Below are 22,835 nucleotides of genomic sequence, written 5' to 3' on the forward strand. Positions count from 1 at the left end.
GGGAGTAGAAAGCCTCATCTTTCTCCCGCGGAGTGACTGGTAGTTTCAAACCGCTGACCTTATGGTTCGCAGCCCGATTCGTAACCACTACACTACCAGAGCTATAAATATTATCATTTGCTATAAAACAAAAGATAATTCCATTCTCCAGTATTTCTTAAAAAGTCTAACACAACAAGTGAAAGCAGATTTCCTCTCAGAAGGAAATATTTTATCTTATGCTGTGAACCAGTTTCATTTGTTTTCTTCCTAAGTTTATTGAGGAAGCTCATGTTCCAAGAAAGGCATCTTGAAGCCACAGTACCTTTCCCACTCCCACTGGGTTTTCTACCTCTACTGTGGGGACCAAATTATACCACAGATCACACTCCAATCATTTTCAGTAGCTATACTTTCAAACATTATATCAAATAGTATCAATTTATGGTTCATTTTAAAATAATCATTTAAACCTACAGGTCGTAATGTTGATTCCACTTTGGATCGAGTGTATTCTTCACAGTATCTGTAGAATGGCACTGCCCAGATCCATCAACCACCACCTTAGCAAATGGATCAGGAAGTCCTGTGAAAAGGGGGAAGGCTGATTACTATAAATATTATCACTTGCTATAAAACAAAAGATAATTCCATTCTCCAATAGTTTTTTAAAAGTTTAACACAACAATAAATGAAAGCAGATACCTCTTCTCAGGAGGAAATATTTTATCTTGTTCCTTTGATTCTACTATCTAAATAAACAAACATAAATGTATGTTTGCAGGCAAAAAAACAAACAAATCACATTTCTAGCTTTCTCTTTGGGTGTTATTTAATAGTTTAATAAAGAATTAAGAACTAAGAAAAACAACTTTTTACACACAAAGACTCTATATATGCCTTCCAGATCTCTAAAGTCTGCGTCCTATTCTTCAATGCTTCTTTTGTTAAATAATGCAACAAACCAAAATTCAAGCTCTGTACCTTAACAAAAAATACCTAGCTTTCAACTTGTTGTTAAGTGCCATCAAGTCAGTGCCAACTCACAGAGTCCTTGTACAGGGTTTCCAAGGAGTAGCTGGCAGGTTTTACTGCCAACCTTGCTGTTAATAGTTTAATCTAGTACTTACCCTATAGAGTCACATCAAAACTTCAGCTTTCAACTTAACCCAATTACATTAGTCTACAAAAGTACAACTTAAGAGCCAAGTTATTCTACAGTGGTCAAAAACTATCAAGTTCCCTGAGGTCAGTGAGTTCTGTAGTAGTAAATACGCTGCTTTGTTGTTAAGTGCCACGAGTCGATTCCAACTCATAGCAACCTGGTATAGCGTTTCTGAGGAGCAACTGGTGAATTTTGAAGTGCTGATTTTGTGATTTAAACTGACCTTGTGACCCAGAGTTTATCCTCCAGTGCCACACATATAAAGTGGGTAAAGTACTTTTTGTTATCAAAAAAAAAAAATTTCTTAATTCTCCCCATAATTTCAAAGCCATATTAAATAGCAAAAAATCAAGAACTTCTCTACTAAGCAATTGTACTGGGTGGGCTCCAAATAATTATGAAACAAATTATTTTAGTTTAAAAAACAGAATACCCCCAAGTTACTTTAATTTTAAAGGGAAGAAAAAAATTCAACTAAGCCAGCTAAATTCTAATGACTTTCAATTTGGCCCCCATATAAAAAGCATCTTAAACATAAATATTTTATTTAAATGTTGCATAAATGAAAGAGAAAAAATGTTACTAATGAGTATATTCTAAAAAAAAAAAACCTTAAAGATAATAGACAGATGGATAAGCTATGTAATAAAGTCAATGGTAGAACCTAGATGGCGAGTATAAACAGGTGTTCACTGTAAACTTCTTTACACAGTGTTCTATGTTTACAACATGTCATGCTAAAATCTTGGGGGTGACAGTCGCTTATTTTAATACCCCAACAGGTTTGAAAAACATTTTTAAATGAATTAACAAAATTTTTCACAGCAATTGTAGTGCCATAAAACAAGCAGATTATCCCACATACAAATTCATCTACAAAATACAACAAACAGCAATAGATTTTTTTTCTGTAGTTTAAATTTACTGTATTATGCTTCAGATCAAATTTACTTATTTCACTCAATACACTGTAAATGGAATCACAAATCTTAATTCTACTATCAATTAAACAGTAGTCTGATCAACAAATGAAGTCCTGATGTGGCACTACAGGATAAGCACTGGACTGAAAGGTTGGTTTGAACTACAAGGTTGGCAGCTCAAACCCACCAGTTGCTCCTTACACAGTCGCTCCTTATACAGGATCTCTATGACTCAACAGCACTAACAACACAACAACGGATTAACAAACTCTCTCTCTCACTCAAACAAATTTTTAGGATTTAGAAACAATCATCATATGTAGTTCCTTCTCTGAAATTAAATGTAGACAATCCTCAATTTAGAAAAAGATAAAAAACAAAACCCAACGAACTCCCTAAGCACATGTATAAGTCTACTGCGGTAGGGATTTAGGACCTGCACTAGTGTGAACTTGGGGCACATGTCCATCCCTGGCTGACCCCTTTTCTCAAGGTTGATGAGATAAGATTTCTCCAAGTGGGAATGGAAAAGGTCAAACAGGATTGCTGACATGGAGGTAAGGGAGGGGAGTGAGGAAAACACACTCCTATAGCTGCTTCTATCCCTTCCAAGACAATTCAAGTGGGAAGTCCGCAAACTGGCTTTCTCATTTCCCTCTCCAGGGCTTTCAAGTTTCTTCTATTCTGGGCTTTAAGGATAATTCTCAGTTCTTCCTAATTTTCTTATTCCTAAAGTAGGCTCAAAACTGTTAAGAATGTTTATTAATCTTTACTGTCAACACCAATAAAAGAGAAAAAAGACTTCCTCCTTCCCTTCTTTTTCACTCACAATTTAAAAATGGAAATATAAAGATTTTTTAAATGGTGATAAAATGGTTCTCAGAGGCTCACAAGATCTAAAGTAAGGTTCGTACAGATTTCCTAGGAAAACTGAGATACTTGAATATTTTTATGGGAAAGGCTGTTTCTAGGAGCTCTGGTGAAAATAAAGAACTGGGAAGAAGTCTGAGAAACAAAACAGGATTTCATCTTCAAAACCAGTGCTAAAGCTAGAAGTCTTGGAAGGGATGGTGGTGGTAGTGGTAGGTGTCAAGTTGGTTCCTACCCAATAGGGACTCCATATAGGGTTTCTGAGGTAGTAAGTCTTTATGGGAGCAGAAAGCCTCATCTTCCTCCCACAGAGTGGCTGGTAGATTTGAACTGCCGACCCTGTGGTTAGCTGCGCACTATGCTACCAGGGTTCCCTTGGATGGGCTTGAAGCAGCTGTTAAGAGTGTGCTTTTCTCACTTTCCCAGCTTTTCTCCAAGTCACCTACTTGTCCAATCCTACTGGACTTTTTTTAGTCCTACTAGGATAAATCTGATCTCATATTAACCTTGAGAAGGGTATGAAGAAGGTTGCTGTTTTAAGTGCTGTGGAGTCGGTTCTGACTCACAGTGACCCTGCACAGGGTTTCCGAGGCTGTAAATCTTTACGGGAGTAGAAAGCCTCATCTTTCGCACGCAGAAAGGCTGGTAATTTAAAACCACCGAACTTGAAGTTAGCCCGATTCGTAACCACTATATATTTGTAACCACTATGCTATATTAGAAGGAGCTCTGGTAGCGTAGTGGTTACGAATCGGGCTGCGAACCTTAAGGTCAGCGGTTCGAAACTACCAGCCACTCCGCGGGAGAAAGATGAGGCGTTCTACTCCCGTAAAGATTTACACCCTCGGAAGCCCTGTACAGGGTCGCTATGGGTCGGAACCGACTCGACGGCACTTAACAACAACAACAACATGCTATATTAAGGAGCTCTGGTAGCGTAGTGGTTACGAATCGGGCTGCGAACCCGCAAGGTCAGCAGTTTGAAACTACCAGCTGCTCCGCGAGAGAAAGATGAGGCATTCTGCTCCTGTAAAGATTAGCAGCCTCGGAAACCCTGTGCAGGGCCACTATGAGTCGGAACTGACTCCACGGCAAACAACAACAACAACGCTATATTAGGGCAAGAGTCAGGAAGGTATTGTTTAGCATACCTTCTGCAAGAGATAACGTTAATTGGTGGCTGCAGAAAGTTTTGTGGCCACTGGTCTTAGATGTGTGTGATATGTGGTGGTAAACAAGTTAGTCACTGCTTATAACTTTTTTCTTAATTATATTCCAAATTATCCTAATTAATTGCTAACCCATATAAGCACAGACACCATCAAAATTTATACAGCTGTCATTTTATACACTTTAATTTAGGTTCTATTTTAGAAAGACTGGATATAATCAAACTTCAAGTAGAATGAATGATGACCGAAAATTAAAACAAGAAATTATTATTTCTTGCAATCTGGTTCCTGAAGTTATCAACTGTCACATTAAATTAGACAGCAAAGATAGCCAGTTCTTTGCTGGCTGGTAGGCCTTCAATTTTAAAATATCTAATGAATCTTTTCTATTTCTAATTTCAAATATTTTACATATGAGATTATTCACTTGAGAATTTTTTTTCTTAAAATTAATAATTCTTATGCAATAATGTTATTGCATCTATATAATACAATATTAGTATAAAGTATGATATTACAGGATAAATATTTTAAACACACAATCCTTTCTCACAAAACTTAATCCTGAAAAAAGTTTCAAAAATTCCTAACAGATTGGCAAATAAGCTACAAATATGAGAACCAAATGTCTGCTCTGGATTCTGAGACCTAGGAGCATGTACAACCATGAAATGTGGCAGCAATTTCTTTCCTATGCTCTGGAAATTCCATGTAGGCTCAATGACTGCTCTACTTTCCAAGGAACCATAATAGTGTGACTAAAATTCCTATGAAATGTTTTCTTTCTTTTTTTTTTTAAATGGTATTTATGAAATAAATTTTTCCTAGAACTCTAATAGTATGTACACCTCAACATATATTATGGTGGTGGTTATGTGCTGTGGAGTAAGTTTCGACTCATAGCAACCCTGTACTGGGTTCCCGAGGCTGTAAATCTTTACGGGAATAGAAAGCCTCATCTTTCTCCCACAAAACAGCTGGCAGTTTCAAACTGCTGGCCTTAAGGTTCGCAGCCCTATTCATAACCACTATGCTACGCTACCAGAGCTCCTTAACATATATTACATATGTCTGCATATACACACCTAAATATACACACACCAGATGTAATTCCACAATTGTTATAAGGGAGTTTCAAATTTGTTGTTGTTGTTAAGTGCCATCGAGTTGGTTCCGACCCATAGCGACCCTGAATAGGGTTTCCAAGGCTATAAATCTTTACAGGAACAGATAGCCTAATCTTTGTCCCACGGAACCGCTGGTAGTTTCTAACTGCTGACCTTGTGGTTTGCAGCCTGATTTGTAACCACTACGCTACCAGAGCTCCTTTCAAATAGTTCATGGAAAAATGCAATTTAAAGATAATGGAAAATTCCTATAAACTTTTGGAAGTCCCCTCATTATGTTGCGGAGGGTGGATTCTAGGGCTAAAAACCACAGTATCCTCTTTTTAAAAGGTTAAGACAAATGGCTGTAGACCAAAGCATTTATAGAGTACTGCTGAATATATTTCTGAACAGAGAAATCCCTAATTAGGTAATCCTCTTAAAGGCCTATCAAATAATATATATATATATATATCTACACACACACATAATATATATTATGCATGTATATCAAATACATATTATGTGTGCATATATATGTAACATACTATATGCTATATTACATATATTACATATATACATAACATATCTGATATATATGTTGCAGAATGAAACACTGCCCAATCCTGGGCCAACCTCAGTATCGTTGCCATGCTTGAGCCCACTGATGCTGCCACTTTGCCAATCCACCTCGCTGGGGGTCTTCCTCTTTTACTCTGACCCTCTACCTTACCAAACATGATATCCTTCTCCAGCAACTGCTCCCTCCTGACAATATGTCTGAAGTATGAGAGATGAAGTTTGGCCATCCTGGCCTCCAAGGAGCACTCTTGGCTGCACTTCTTCCAACACAGATCTGTTGGTTCTTTTGGCAGCCCGACATTTTCAATATTCTCCTCCAACACCATAACTCAAAAGCCATCAATTCTTCTATGTTCTTCCTTATTCACTGTCCAGTTTTTGCATGCATATGAGGTTATTGAAAATACAATGGCTTGGGTCAGGCATACCTTAGTCTTCAAGCTGACATCTCTGCTCTTCAACACTTTAAAAAAGGTCTTGGATTAACTTTACAGTCTAGGAGCAGAGGTCCCTGGGACCATCAAGGGAGAATAGCGGAGAGCAGGACCCTACCCAGAGAAGCAGTGATGCTAGAGATGGAGGCAGAGACAATGATGTGGAGAGATGGAGCAGTTGGGGACTTTAGACCCAGAGAGGGAGAGGGGCTGTGTGCTGACGACTGGGAGTCAGGCTTGCAGGGTATACCCTTTGGTTGGTTGATGATGCATGGCGGGGATTGTAACCACGGCAATGAAACGATATACAATAGGATGAATGTAAAACTAATGTTCTCCCATGTAAACTATCACATAATTCACAATAAAACATTAAAAAAGTCTTTTGCAGCATATTTGCCTAATGAAATACATTGTTTGATTTCTTGACTGCTGCTTCCATGAGTATTAATAGTTGATCCAAGAATATACATATAATATATACATATGATATATGATCTATATCAAAGATATATTATGTATATCTCAAATCTATATTATGCATATACATAATATATATACATTACATCATATATATTTGATAGGCCTTTAAGAGGATTACCTAATATGGGATTTCTCTCTTCAGAAATATATTCAGCATTACTCTACAAATGCTTTGGTTTACAGCCATCTGGTTTAACCTTTCTTAAAGAGGGTATTGTGCTTTTTAGCCCTAGAATCCACCTTCTGCAAGATACAAGCAGACTTAGTTTGTGGAAAAATTCCATTATCTTTTTATTGCATTTTTCCATGAACTACTTGAAACTCCCTCACATTAATTGTGGGTGTATATATATAATATTATATGGAGTCCAGGTGGCACGGGGCTATGAGATAAAGCAATGGACCACAAGGTCAGTTTGAACCACCAAGTTGGTGGTTCAAACTCACCAGCTGCTCCTCAGAAACCCTATACAGGTCGCTTTGAGTTGGAACCGACTCAACAGCACTTAACAACAACATTTTATATATATATTATATTATATAAAGAATATATAAGATTCATATTTAAAGTTAATTTACTTACGGAAAAAATCCTTTTTCACCAAGTTTTTTGCACAGAGTACTGTAAAGAAAACAAAAAATAAATAAGGAAAATTAAAATAAAATGTTAAGACTACATTGACAAAAGTTTCATTTTGAAACAATGAAAACAGCAGTAAATACCTGAACACTAACTACAGTAAACTATGAAATAGAATCATAAACTTTCACTAATGACCAGCAAACAAAGAACCAGTGAAGGCAACTTTAGCAGTGATAGGTCACCAGTAACAGCTGAGGACAAGAAAATTTATATCCTCCCAAGATTCCCAATTCCTATTTTGATCAAGATCTATTCCAGAGCAGCTCAATGGTAATGGAGGATAGATCTAAAGAGGAAATACATATATTCAGGTTGTTAGATACCTGTTTTAAGGATGAAATACTTTCATACTGAAGAGGATCCTAAATAAGATCCATTTTAAAGCTTTCCTGATATAGATGAGATTTAAAGAACAACAAAAACCGTTTATTTATTCTTTACCTAAGGTCCACAGAACCTTTACAGGAGAAACTACCTTCCCCTAAACCCTCAGCTCAACGACAAGACAGTCTTACTATAAACATGAAATAGCTAAAAGTTAATATATTAAAGCTAGGTTTCCCAAATTCACATTTCCTAGATTATCTTTGTTTTAAATTACTACTTACACAGTGATTACATTATACATTGTGGCCGCACAACTTCATGAATATACCAACAACCACTGAATTGCGCAGCTTAAAAATATTGTAATTACATGCCAGCTTGAAAATTGGTATTTATAAAGTATACAATTAAACTTCTTTCATTCCAACTTGATACAACTGAAGGGAAAACACAAACTGTCATATATGCAAACTTATAATTTAATTTACAAAATAACATTATGAAAATATTGTTTGGTTAATTTCTTACTCACATCCACTCAGTTCAAAACGTATATTCCAGTTAGTTACAATTATTGAGTGGTACTATAGGACTTCTGTGGAGTCCTGGTGTGGCGATGTGGGTTAATGCGCTGGACTACAAAGTTGGTTTGAACCAGAAGGTCGGTAGTTCAACCTTACCAGTTGCTCCTTGGAAACCTTATACAGGGTCGCTATGGGTCAGAATTGACTCGACAGCACTTAACAACAACACAGGACTTCTGATGTGGCGCTGTGGATCAGCACTGGACTGCAAACCACAAGATCAGTAGTTCAAACCCACCAGCTGCTCCTTGGAAATTCTATTCCAGGTCACTATGAGTTCGCACGGACTCCACAGCACTTAACAACAAGATAGGATAAGCCACAAGGTTGGTTTGAACTTCAAGGTTGGCAGTTCAAACCCACCAGTAGCTCCTTAGAAACCCTGTTTAGGGTCACTGAGTCCACCCCGACTCCATGGCATTTAACAACAAAATTGCATAAAAGCTTACTTTACATAACAAATCTTGGAAATAGGTTTAAATACAATCGACCACTTTAAAAGTTCAAATAAAAAATTATTCTGAAAACAAAAATGATCAATAAACAAACACAAAGTAAGCACAAGCTGGTGGTTCACTAATCCTAGAAGAATAGTGACTATACCATGGACTTCTGGAAGGACAAACTGAATGTTCCGTGGAAATGAGGATGGGAAGACTTTGTTTCATATACTTCGCACATGTTATCAGAAGGGACCAGGGTCCCATCATCCTTGGCAAGTAGGGGGTCAACGGAAAAGAGGAAGAGCCTCAATAAGATGGACTGACACAATGGGTTCAAACAGCACTGATTAGGAAGATGGTGAAGGACCAGGTAGTATTTCATTCTGTTGTACATAGGGTTGCTGAGTTGGAACAGACTCAGTGACACCAAGCAACAATAACAGAATCCCTTAAAGAAGCTCTGGTAGCACAACAGTTAAATGTTTGGTTACTAACCAAAAGGTTTGTGGTTCACATCCAGCAGCCGCTCTACAGGAGATGTATTAGTCTGCTTCTGTGATGATTACAGCCTTAGAGACTCTAGGGGCAGTTTTACTACTCAGTCCCACACATTTAGACTCAACAGCAAAGGGTATAGAGTCTTATAAACAACTCTGTTTTTAAAGCATAACAATTCAATCATGAAAATTAGAGCCATAACTAAGAATAACAAATCAAACTTGACTTAGAAGAACTCTTGTCCAAACTTTTTATCATCCTACAATATGAATAAAAAAAAAAAAATTTGTATGTGTAATTTTTAAAGGAAGATTTTTCAACCATTACCTGAGAACTAGTCATTTTATTTATTTACATACATGAAATTATCTTCACACCTTGAACCCTTCACTGCACTGTTGGCCATAGTTTGTGTAACTTCCACCTAACAATTTTTTCCTGATTGGCTTAAGTAAAACAAAGTAGGTGGGTAAGATGCTACCAGATATGATTCAGTTGTGAGTAACTGTTAACAAGGTAAATGTGGTTGTAAACACTTGGAAATCTAATTGGGGAGAGGTGGTCAATTTTGCCATCCTGTTGGGTTTTAAAGGAACCATCACAAGCACAAGGGGGAATCTCACTACCATCAAGACAGTAGAGCCAGGAGCAGAATGCTTGGACCCCAAGATCACTCTGCATTGAACCTCTTGATTCAAAAACAGAAAGCTGTGACACCAGAAGAGAGACTGAGGAGCAGCAGCAGCACAACCAAGATTTGGAGCACAAGACAGAGAACTGATCTTCCAGGTTCATAGAGCAAGTAAAGCTGACTTGCCTTCAGTCAGAAGGCTCACTTGTGGAGTGGAGCGCCCCAAAGCACCTAACGAGGTTTACTGACCCACACAGCTATAGCAGAGTGCTTATGGGCTGAGACTTATAGTGGAGTGCAGTGCACATTTATTGGCAGCCCTAAAAGAGTTTTATAACATTGCCCAAATCAGGTAAAAGTCAAGGGACTGTGTGACTAAAAAGTCAAAGACCAGAGAGAGGTGTGCCTGCAGGCACAACTGATAAGAGTTTGTTGGCCTGACTGGAAGAACTGTGCCCTGAGCATTTCAGATCCTTAATTGTACCTGTTGTTATCTTCATTACCAGGAGCTTAGTGATTGTGCAGTTTGAAACTACCAGCTGTTCCGAGGGAGAAAGATGAGGCTTTCTGCTCCCGGAAAGATTTACAACCTCGGAAACCCTGTACAGGGTCACTATGAGTCGGAACCGACTCCACAGCACCTAACAACAACATCTTAATCATAATCAAGCCTGGTGTGGCGCTGTGGGTTAATGTGCCAAATGCACAAAAAAACCCTTTGAACTGCAAGGTTGGCGATTCAAGCTCACCAGCTGCTACTGGGAAACCTGTCTAAACCCTATACAGGGTCAGTATGGGTCGGAACCGACTTGACAGCACTTAACAACAACAACATCTTAATTAAGCACTGGACTGCTAATCACAAGGTTGGCAATTCAAACCTACTAGACCCTCCTACACAAGGTCACTATGAGTCGCTGTAATAAAACCCATAATTTTTAGTATGGTCTGTAAGTTGTGTGTGGCCATTACAGTGAATTATCAAACTCAGATGAGAAGTAGAGAATGCTGTAGAAGGAACGGTTGGTGTCAGAATTGGTAAGGAAGGTTGGAGGATGGAGACTGGTCTGACATTAGTTTCATAGCAATTGGCCTTAGGCTGATGCAGAATTTGATTCTGCTTCCATCCCTTGTATAGTCAGAGAAGTCTGATGTCATCCTCCATGTCATTTTTTTCACAGTACCAATAAGAGCTCAGAAAATCAATTTCAATATGGCAAGCATGCTTTCTGCTCCTGTAAAAAATGTACAGTCTCGGAAATCTTATACAGAGTCACTGTAAATCAGAACAGACTCAGCTGCGCACAACAAGAAGGGAGATAGGTAAATATACAATGTTGCAAAACACAGAGCTAACTTACATTCCGAAGGAAATGTTGAGCTTGAACTGCCGACCCTGTGGTTCAAACCAACTTTGCAGTACAGTGCATTAACCCACAGCGCCACAACAGAAGGAAACAGCAGGAGACAAATCTAATAAGGTGGGTGGGGCCAAAGCAAAACCAAAGAGTGTGAACTTTCTCCTAAGTGATAATATCTTCAATGTTTAACAAGCTATTTATTGAAGTAATATGAAAGGAAAAGTGTTCGAATTCTAAAAATCTAATTCAATGACTTTTCATTGATTTTTACAAGAAAAGTAAACATTACGTTGGATTCCAGATATTTACAATCATGACTCGATTTTGATTAACAGTGGGTTAATGTACCAGACTGCAAAGCCGTTTGAACTGGGAGGTCGGCAGTTCAAGCTCACCAGCTTCTCCTTGGAAACTCTATTCAGGGTGGCTATGGGTCGGAATTGACTCGACAGCACTTAACAAGTATATAATGCCACCCATCTGTCAGTTTGTTATACTGTGGTGCCTTGTGTATTGTTATTGTGCTGGATGCTAAGTCACTGGTATTTTAGTATCCGAAGGGTCACCTACAGTGGGCAAGTTTCAGTGTAGTTTCCAGACCAGGAAGAAAGGCCTGGAAATCTGCTTCCAAAAATTGTTGTTAGGTGCTGTCACGTCAGTTCTGACTCACAGTGACCCTATGCACAGAAAAATAAAACACTGCCCAGTCCTGCACCAGACTTACAATCATTGTTATGCTTGAGGCCCTTGCTGCAGCCACTGTGCCAATCCATACCATTGGAGTTTTCTTTTTTGCTGACCCTACACTTTACACCAAGCATGATGTCCTAATCCAGGAACTGGTCCCTCCTGAAAATATGTCCGAATTATGAGAGACAAAGTCTCGCCACTCTGACTTCCAAGGAGCATTCTGGCTGTACTTCTTCCAACATAGATTTGTTTGTTCTTCTGGCACTCCATGGTACTTTTAATATTCTTCTCCAGCATCATAATTCAAATACATCAATTCTTCCATGGTCTTCCTTATTCACTGTCCAACTTTCACATACATATGAAGCTACTGAAAATACCATGGCTTGGATCAGGTGTACCACACCTTAGTCTTCAAACTGACTTAGTTCTCAAAACTTTTGCTCTTGAACACTTTAAAGGTTTTGTGCAGCAGATTTGCCTAATGCAATGCATTGTTTGATTCCTTGATCTGCTTCCATGAGTGTTGACGGCAGATCGAAGCAAAATGAAACTTTTGACAACTTCAACCTTTTCTCCATGTATTATGAAGCTCTTTAATGTTCTGGTGGTGAGGATTTTTGTCTTCTTTACATTGAGGTGCAAACCATACTGAAGGCTGTGGTTTTTTTGTTTCGTTTTTTAAAATCTTCATCAGTATTTTAAGTCCTCTACTTTCAGAAAGGTTGTATCATCTGCAACTGCATATCGCAGGTTATTAAGGAGTCTTCCGCCAATCCTGATGCTCTTCTTCATATAATCAAGCTTCTAAGATTATTTGCTCAGCATACTAAGTATAGTGAACAAATACAACCCTGGCACACACCTTTCCTCATTTTACAACATTCAGTGTACCCTTGTTCTGTTCGAACAACAGCCTCTTGGTCAATGTACAGATTCCTCATAAGCACAATTAAGTGTTTTGGAATATCATTCTTCTCCATGTTATCCAAAGCCTGTCATGATCCACATAGTCAAAGGCCTTTGCTGAGTCAATAAAGCACAGGTAAACATCTTTCTGGTATTCTCTGCTTTTAGCCAAGATCCATCTGATGTCAGCAATGATATCCTTCATTCCACATCCTTGTCTGAATCTGGCTTGAACCTCTGGCAATTCCCTGTCAATGCACTGTTGCAGCCGCTGTTGAATTATCTTTAGCAAAATTTTACTTTCATGTGATGTTAATAGTATTGTCCAATGATTTCCACATGTCATTTAGGTCACCTCTTTGGAATAGGCACAGATATGGATCTCTTCCAATCAGCTGGCTACGAGCTGTCTTACAAATTTCACATATGTGTCAGTGCCTCCAGTACTACTCCAGTCTGTTCACAGATTTCAATTTGTATTCCATCAAGAACCCAGAACACTGTGTTCTTTCCCAATGACTTCAGTGTATCTTGGACTTCTTCCTTCAGTATCATTGGCTCTTGATCATATGCTACCTCTTGAAATGGTTGAACATCAACCATTTCTTTTTGATACAGTGACTGTGTGTACATTTCTTCTATCTTTTTTTGATGTTTCTGTAACATTTAATATTTTTCCCAGAGAAATCTTTCAATATAGCAAGTTGAGACTTAAAGTTTTTCTTCAGTTCTTTGAATTTAAGAAATGTTGAGCATGTTCTTCCCGTTTGGTTTTCCAACTCCCGGTCCTTGCACATTTCATTATAATACTTGACTATCTTCTCTGTTCAACTCTTTAATCAGAAAATTCAATAAGGACAATTGCACAGCTTCAAGTTTTGTACTAGATGACTTTTACTTTGTTTTTTTAATTATTTAAGTGCTATCAAGTTGGTTCTAACTCACAGCGACCCTGTACAGAGTTTCTGAAGAGCAACTGGTGGGTTTGAACCACTAACCTCGCAGTTAGTGATTATCCTATAGCACCACACCTGGACCCCATATGAATTTTACTAGACTATTTTAATCACATTACTAACCTTATGTAATATTTAAATTGAATTCTAATTATTTAAAATTTTACTTATTTTGTTATTGTTGAGAATATATTCAGCTAAACATACATCAATTCAACAGTTTCTGTATGAATCACTTAGTTCTGATGACACTTAGCTGTGCAACCATTCCCACCCCCTTTTTTGAGCTGTTCCTTCCATAATAACAGAAATTCACTGCCCCCGAAGTTTCCTACCTAATCTTTCAAGTTGCTGCTATCAATTTGATCCCATGTGCTGTGGGTTAATGTGCCAGACTGCAGAGCTATTTGAACTGCAAGGTTGGTGGTTAAAACTCACCAGATGCTCCTTGGAAACCCTATACAGGGTCGCTATGGGTCAGTATCAACTCGACGGCACTTCACAACAACAACAGATAGTTCTTAAAAGAGCAGAATGCTCTTAAGGCAGGCATTTTTTACTAGTTAAGCTGAACTATTGCTTGATTTTAAAAAAAAGCTTCTGAGATGTTTTTGGTTTAAGGTTTAAAGATTACGTTGGCAATAGTTTCAAGGGTTAATTCAGCCTTTCTGGCTCCAGGAAGTCTGGAATCCATGAGAATTTAGAATTCTGTTTTGCATTTTCCCCCTTTTAAGCAGGATTTTTAAAAATAGAACCTTTGATCAAAACATTTCTTATTCTTAAGTCTGTATTCCCAAACCCTAGCCTGGTCTAAGAGAAGCAAATGGTTAAGTGTTCAGCTGTTAACTGAAAAGTTGTTGGTTCAAATTCACAAGCTGCTAGTACTATGGGAGGAAAGGCCTGGAGATCTGCTCACATAAGGATTTGTTGTTGTTAAGTGCCATGGAGTCAATTCCAACCCATAGTGACCCTGTATAGGGTTTCCAAGGAGCAGCTGGTGAGCTTGAACCACCAACCTTGTGATTCAAAGTGACTTTCCAGTTCAGTGCATTAACTCACAGCACCACACATGAAGACTACAGCCCAGGAAAACTTGTGGGGAAAATCAAGCAATAGTTCAGCTTAACTAGTAAAAAATGCCTACTATGGTATGTACATCACAATAAATCAGGATTGACTCAGCAACAAAACAAGAAGCCTGATTTGGCTATTCTACTCACTGTGGCTACAGATAGACGGTTTGGTAGAGGAAACAATAAAAACAAGTAAAATAAACCATGTTCATATACTGGTAACTCCTCTCTATTTCCCACGTATGCAGACGTGAGCATCTGGAGAAGCTTAACGTTTCTATCAACATTTCCTGACCACTCATTTCGTGCCAACTGCTATGATAGCTTCTATGGATAGATACAAAGATAAGAAAAAGCACAGTCCTCTTCCCTCAAAGCTCACATGTCTGCAATAATACTAATAGCAGTCTTAAGGGAGTTGTTGTCATTGTTTTCTCAATAGATGTTTTTTAAATTTCAGAGGAAAAATTCTTTTCAGTATATTTTATTTGATGCAATAATTAGAGAAAACCATTTGCAAAAGTGAAGATGGCAATCAATACTACCATTTTCATGTAAGTCAATAATCTTTCTGGTTAGAAAGGAGCTATCTATATGTAACACATCATGTAATAATATCAGAGTAAATCCCAGCTTTAGAAATTAAATACCATGTTTTTCTTACTGAGTTGTACTCATAATGAATGGCTGTCTATGCTTAATCTGAATAACGCTCCCAACTGCTCAGTACATTCTTGCCAAAAATTCCCTTTCCTCCTCCAGATTGGAGTTGCATTCCAATTACACTGCTGATTGGAATGAGACTGCTTACAAGAAAGAAAAAATACTCAGACATCCAGTCTTCCTTCACTTCAGAAAATAAAGATTTGTATAATACTATTCCTGGTATATTGCTATAGGATACACATTGTCTGTCTGAACCTCAAGGTCAGCGGTTCAAATTCACCAGGCGCTCCTCGGAAACCCTACACAGGGTTGTCGCTATGAGTCGAAACCGACTCGACAGCACTTAACAATACTGTTCCTAAGACTCAAAAGTTGTACAGACTACTGAAATCAAAGTAAATTTCTCTGCATTTTCTTTAACCTTATATTACCATTGTAAAATAAAACTGAAGTTCAGGATAACATTCCTATACAAATTCCAGCAAAATGGCCTACTACTTTTTAAAATGTCTACAATGCCATTTCTGATCATTGGAACATTACACCAATTTAGATCTTTCTGCTTACAGAAACAACTTCAATCTCAACTCCAAAACATTAAATGAAAATGAAACTTAAGTTCTACAGAAAACTTGTGTACAATACAATTTTTATAAGTATGTGTTTTTGTTATTGTGGTGTGAAACATGAGCATTAAAATAAACAGACTGGCATTCAGGAGTCATTACAAACATGCTGAAATGAGCTAATGTATCAGACAGAATCCTATGTGCACAGCATAATAAATGGTTAAGTAAACAATAGCTAACAGCATGATGAAACCATTGCAGCCATTACAATTACAGTAGCGTCAGTACACTGTTAAAAATAAAAAGCTATGCACAAATAGTGTATGATACAGTTATAGCTAGAAATATAAAAAAAGATTGGATACAACATATTGATACTTACTATGGGCAAATGTACAAACACTACCCTGGTAAAGTAAGCAGTAGTATTAACTATATTTTAGATATAAGAAAACTGAAGTTCAGGAGTAAAAACTTGCCAAAGAACAAAATGGATGTGGCAGAAATTTCAATTCAAGCAATATGAATTTCAGAAACTAAAATCAACCATCACACTGAAACACTCTCAGGTCAGCTCTACCTTTTACAAGGACATTCACTGGCTTAAAGCAATTACTGATGATATAGGTTTACAAAAGGGTTCAATGAAACGAGATGCAGAACAGACTTTTCGAAAAAACTAGAAATGTCTCTCTTTCAATAAATAGGTTAGGATATCACTATGATCATATTAAGCCACATTGTAACTAAGTACCTTGTTACAGTACCCTTTAATAGAGGAATTTTAGGAGAGAGACTACATGTATGTTAAAGAGCAAACTGGATCTCTAAATTTAATTTAATGTATTTAATACCTGGCAAGTTAAGAGGAATCCTAGTGTGGCACTGTAGGATAAGTACTGGACAACCACAACGCTGGCATTTCAAACTCACCAGCCGCTCTACAGAAAGCCTACACAGGGTCAATATGAGTTGAAACTGACTTGACGACACTTAACAACAAAGGTAGATCTAGGTTCTACCCCGTGAGAAAAATGTTCTTACTTAAAGTAAAATAATCCCAAACAAATGTCCTATTTAAATGAATAAAACTGAAACAAGATTAACCCATTGTCGTCTAGTAGGTTCTGACTCACCGTGACCCCACAGGACAGAGTAGAACTACCCCACAGGGTTTCCAAAACTAAATATTTATTAAAGCAGACCACCTTAACTTTCTCCCACAGACTCGAATAGCTGGTGAGTTCAAACCACGAACCTTTCTGTTGGCAACTTAGTATTTAACCACTGTGCCACCAGCGTTCCTTGAAACAAGATAAACTAATAAATTATTTAAAGCAAGCTCATTAACTTTTTCAGTATAAAAACAGTGATTTACTTTGACATAGTAACTGCAGATATAATTTGGCTAGGTACAATTTAAAATTTTTATCATAAAATGAACAGAGCTAATTTTATAATAAAATTTCTTACTAGCATAATAGTGTAAACTTTCTTTTATAAGCATACTGTATGCTCATATGTCAAAAATAAGGCTCAGCTAAACCCAAGCAGCAAATTTAGCATGAGATAAATGCAAAAATAAACCATGTAGTTCAGGGTCTGGCACATAGCAGGCACACTATGAAAGCTATTATTTTGAGAAACTATCTGAAAGCATTTCAGTTTTATATCTTACAACAAAGTCTTCTATTCATAAAGACAATAATCTGGCTAGGCCTTAAGAACCTCCAATGCTGGTGTGGCGCTGTAGGATAACGCACTGGACAGAAAGGTTGGTTTGAACTGCAAGGTCGGCAGTTCAAATTTACCAGCTGCTCCTCGGAAACCCTATACAGGGTAGGTATGACTCAGAAACCGACTCAATGGAACTTAACAACAATACCACCAATGCTGCAGATAGTGTCTGCAGACCAAATACTATCTTGTCTATGACTACTGAAGACTCAGCCACTGCCTTCTCTACTGGACACCCTCACTCAAACAGACATTTCATAACTGATAACTGCCCAAGAGGTTGATACACTACATTTAAATTTAACCACAGAATCGATCATTTGCTTTCTTCATCACAACACTAAAAAGGAAGACTACCTTATTATAAAGTTCAAGTGTATATTTGCAATAAAACTTAAACACTGCTCTAATCAAGGGAAGGGAGCACGGTGGCTCCACAAGATAAGCATCAGACTGTGAGCCACAAGGTCAGCGGTTAGAGTCCACCAGCTGCTCCAAGGGAGAAAGGTGAAGCTTTCTGCTTCTGCAAAGAGTTAAAAGCCTCGAAACCCTATACAGGATCACTATGAGTCAAAATCAACTCAATGGCACTTAACAACAACAATGCACAGAAAGATTCACATAGTTTTCTGGCCACTCTCAAGTTTCCCTTGTTCACCTTTTTTTTCTAGAGATGCACACAGAGACAGCATAAGACAGTATTTAAGAATTAAACACTCACAGCCAGACTGCCTGGGTTTGAATCTGGTGCTTCCACTTGTTAGCTTGTAAGTCTGAATGTCTGAGTCTAAGATTCCTTCCTGATCTGTGTATATGAGGAAGGAGCCTGCATAGTAGGAGCCACTTCACATTAAACAAACGGAAACACAAAAAACACAACAGTACCTAGTAATCAGCAAGTTCTGAATATTATCGGTTACTGCTCATTCTTTTTGATAAAACTAATTTTAATGAATTTCTAATAAAATTAATCAGATAGGATGCAATCACTTAAGAAAAACGTCTTCTCACACCTAGCAAGAAACTGATGTCAATTATCTAGTAAATTTCCGTAACTGTTGATAAGTGACTCCAATTCTAAACTTATCCCTCTCCCAAACTCCAGATTCACATTTCAATTACCTATTAAGCATACTCACTTGGATACCTCACCAATACTCTGAATTATTTTTATTGAAAATTGAAGCCATTAGCTTCCCTAGTAAATCAGCTCTTCTTCCTCTTAACCTCCTGAGGTCCATGAACTACACCACATGTTTCCAATTACCCAAAAAAGCAAATGTCTTCCTATCTCTCTCTCTCCCTCCCAGGCACCTTCACACCTACATCAGGTGCCACATGTCTCTCTGCCTACTTCCATTTCCAGTGTTCACATTTAAATAATGTATCTAAAGTATTTTAAAATTTGCAAAAATACTTCCCCAAAGAACATCTTACTTCATCTTTACAATCTTTTAAATTCTGCTGTAATTTCCACAGAAAAGAAAACTACCACTAAGAGTTTGAGTGGCTTGTTCCAACCTGTCATCTAGTGAAATGGGCTTCAGAATTTTGAATCCATGCTCCATCCTCTTAACGACAGGTCCCTCACTCAAAACATGTCAATAATCTCAGCCTTCCCTTTCATTAATCCCTAGACTGACAACTTTGTCCTTGTTCCTCCAATTAACCCAAGATTTTTCTGCCTTTTCTTTCCCTTTATTCATGAAATTCATCCCACCTCAAATGGCCTTTGAAATCTTATCCGTTCATCAAGCTTCAGCTCCTTGTGAAATCTTTATGATTCCCCTGCTTTTCCACAAACTTTTTAATTTTAACCTCTCCCTTCTAATTGATTCTACTTGTTTTGCATGTCCCTTCTCACTTTGCTGTAATTTGCCGTTTATGTGGCAGCTCATGGCTTATCCCACAACACCATCAAGGCTCCACTGATAAAGTATGCCCCACTGCCTAAAGTCAATTCCAACTCACACCAATTCTACAGGACAGACTAGAACCCCAGGGTTTCCAAGACCATAAATCTTTACAGAGTAGACAGCCTCATCATTCTCCCGCTAAGTGGTCCAGTGCTTAACTTACTACACCACCAGGGTTCTGACAAGGTATGTTGTTGTTGTTATGTGCCATCGAGTCGGTTCCGACCCATAGCGACCCTGTATAGGGTTTCCGAGGGTGTAAATCTTTACGGGAGTAGAAAGCCTCATCTTTCTCCCGCGGAGCAGCTGGTAGTTTCGAACCGCTGACCTTAAGGTTCACAGCCCGATTCGTAACCACTACGCTGACAAGGTATAAGGAGGAGCAAATTAAAAGGTAAAGAATAAAGTGAAGCTCACTCCTTGTTTCCCCTTAACCTAATGTAAGTCTTTTTGCTCAAACAGGGCTGGCTTCTTCAACTATCTCTAAGTGTTTGGTGCTCTGATTCTTCCCTCACTTAGAGAATCCCCCATATTCTAATTTCCACCTGTCCCTTAGGACCCAGCTACTTCCTGAATGTCCTTTCCTAATTCCAAACCTCACTGAGCCTTCTCTCTTATACACAATAGAGAGGTATAGTGCCATATAATGTGTTAGGCTTGTTTCTAAAACAGCAATGTAAACAAGGATAAACTTCTAGGTTTTCTGCAGTCTCTAAACAATAGTCACTCAAATACCTGATCATCTACTAATAGAGCAAAGTGCCCAAGATAGTTTCCCAAATAGGCTCCATTTGCAAACACAGGTCCCTAGTACTAGTACTAGTAGGAAAGAAGACTGGAACTATAAAATGCACTATGATTTAATCAACCATTAAAGGACAGAATATACCAAAGGACAAAATTCAGAAGGCAGGAAGGATAGGAAGCACAGGAAGACGTGGGATAAGTAACGTGACATTATGGGGACTACAATGAATGATAAGAAATAATTTGTAGGGACCGATGAATGGGAAATGGATTTGCTCTGTAAAGCTTCACCCAACTCACAATTTAAAAAATTTTTAAATAAAAGGGGGGGCACTGTAATTTTATAATAATAAAAAGAACTTGCCATGCACATTGCTACGCTTGAAATCTCTTCTGGATAGACTGAGAATTACCAAAGTGAATAAACCTTTATTTTAGAGTAGTTGCAAACTGAAAGAAAAATGACAAAGATAGTACAGGGCTTTCAGAGACACCATACCCAGTTTCTCCTATTATTAACATCCTTGATGAATCAATGGTGGTGGTGGTGGTGTTTTAAGTGCCATGGAGTTGTTTCGACTCACAACAACCCTGGTATAGGGTTTCCAAGGAGCGATCAATGGTTGAGTTTGAACTACTAACCTTACCAGAACCACACCAGAACTCTAATTTACTATTGTTATTAAGTGCCATCAAGTTGGTTCTGACACATAGCGACCCTGTATAGGGCTTCCAAGGAACAGCTGGTGAGCTTGAACCGACAACCTTGCAGTTCAAACCAACTTTTCAGTCCAGCTTCACACCAAGAATCCTTTAAAAGCCTACAGCACCTGGGATTCCCAGGCAGTCTCCTATCCAAGTACTAATCAGGCCTGATCCTGCTTAGCTTCTGAGACCAAATGAGGACGGGTGCATTCCGGCTGTAGGACTCAAATACTGATAAATATTACTAAAATATCCATATTTTATTTAGATACCTTTAGTTTTTATTTTTACCTCATGTCCCTTATCTGTTCCAAGACTCCATCCTGATACCACATTACAGTAGCCATGATGTCTCCTTACACCCCTACTGGCTGTGAGTTTCTCAGACCTTCCTGGTGACTCATGAACTTGACAAGTTTTGTAAAATACCCGCCAACTGGGATTTGTCTGATGTTTTTCTCATGATTAGACTGAGGCTATGGGTTGTTGAAAGTTAAAGGGTCATTAAAGTGCTGTTCTCGTCACATTCTATCAAGGGCACATGCTGTCAATATGATTTATCAGTGTTGATATTAACCTTTATCACCTAGCTGAGAGAGTGTTTGTCAGGTGTCCCTGATACAAAGACACTCTTTTTTTCCCACCTCGTTTCCATATTGCACTCTCTGAAAGTTAACTCTGCCCAATTCATGCTTAAGGCCTAGGAAGTGTACAAAAGGGTTTCAAAAGGTTTATAGAGAAACTCCTTTGTCTTTTCATTCCATTTTTCCACAAACTTTTTGAAGCCCCCTCGTATATTCCTTGTCCAAGGTGTAGAATCAGCCATTTCTCCAAGGAGACGTTTTTAGAAATTACCAAGCCGACTGCAACTCAGTCACCTTATGTCCAACAAAACAAACCATTGACTAGACCTGCACCATCTTCACAAGCACTGTCACGTTTGAGCTCATTGTTGCAGCCAAAATGTCAAGTCCTGGGAATTATCAAATTTAAATATCCACAAGTCACCAGCTGCTGTCCAGTGGAATTGATTCCCACCCACTGACCCTACAAGGCAGAGGAGAACTGAGCTCTGGGGTTTCCAGGGCTTTAAATATTTATGGAGGCAGACATATTTCTCCTGTGGAGCAGCTGGTGAGTTTAAACTACTGCCCTTATAGTTAGCAATCAAATGCTTAACTCACTACACTACCTCAGTCAAAACACTCTTAACTTATCCTGAAGTCTTCCCCTGTTGTTACTGTTAAGTGTCACTGAATTGGTTCCAACTCATAGAAACCTTGTACGTGGTTTCCAAGGAGCGTGAGTTTGAACGAATAACCTTGCAGTTAGCAGTCCAGTGCTTATCCTACAGTGCCACACCAGGAATACAGGTCTTCTCTTACTAGATCATATAGCTCCACAAATTCAAGAACTTAGTTTTTATCTCCAATGCGCCCCAGAGGTGGGAAACAATGCACAGAGTAGGTGGTTCAATACCTATTCAATAAAATAGTGACGACTTAAGAAATTCAGGACTGAGTCACAACATAACCTGCCATTCAATGGACTCTGGCTACATTTGTCTTATTTACTGTTGTTGTAAAGTGCTCATAGTGATCCCGTACAGGGTTTCCAAGGAGAGTCTGGTGGGTTTGAACTGCCAACCTTATGGTTAGCAGTTTAG

The 22,835-nt window shown here is 38.3% G+C and overlaps 1 protein-coding gene across 1 annotated transcript in view; it reads right to left on the reverse strand.

Annotated features, from left to right (window-relative positions):
* Positions 1 to 22,835, reverse strand: part of SMURF2 (SMAD specific E3 ubiquitin protein ligase 2) — a 106,428-nt gene that overhangs the window by 54,850 nt on the left and 28,743 nt on the right. Inside the window, exons 2-3 of the mRNA XM_006833587.1 lie at positions 7,298 to 7,336; positions 457 to 565 (exon numbers count right to left, since the gene is read on the reverse strand). Of these exons, the coding sequence (XP_006833650.1) occupies positions 457 to 565; positions 7,298 to 7,336 (148 nt within the window). The remainder of the gene's footprint in view (positions 1 to 456; positions 566 to 7,297; positions 7,337 to 22,835) is intronic.

This window comes from Chrysochloris asiatica, unplaced genomic scaffold (assembly GCF_000296735.1).
Source record: "Chrysochloris asiatica unplaced genomic scaffold, ChrAsi1.0 scaffold00007, whole genome shotgun sequence".
In the NCBI taxonomy this organism is placed as follows: Eukaryota; Metazoa; Chordata; class Mammalia; order Afrosoricida; family Chrysochloridae; genus Chrysochloris; species Chrysochloris asiatica.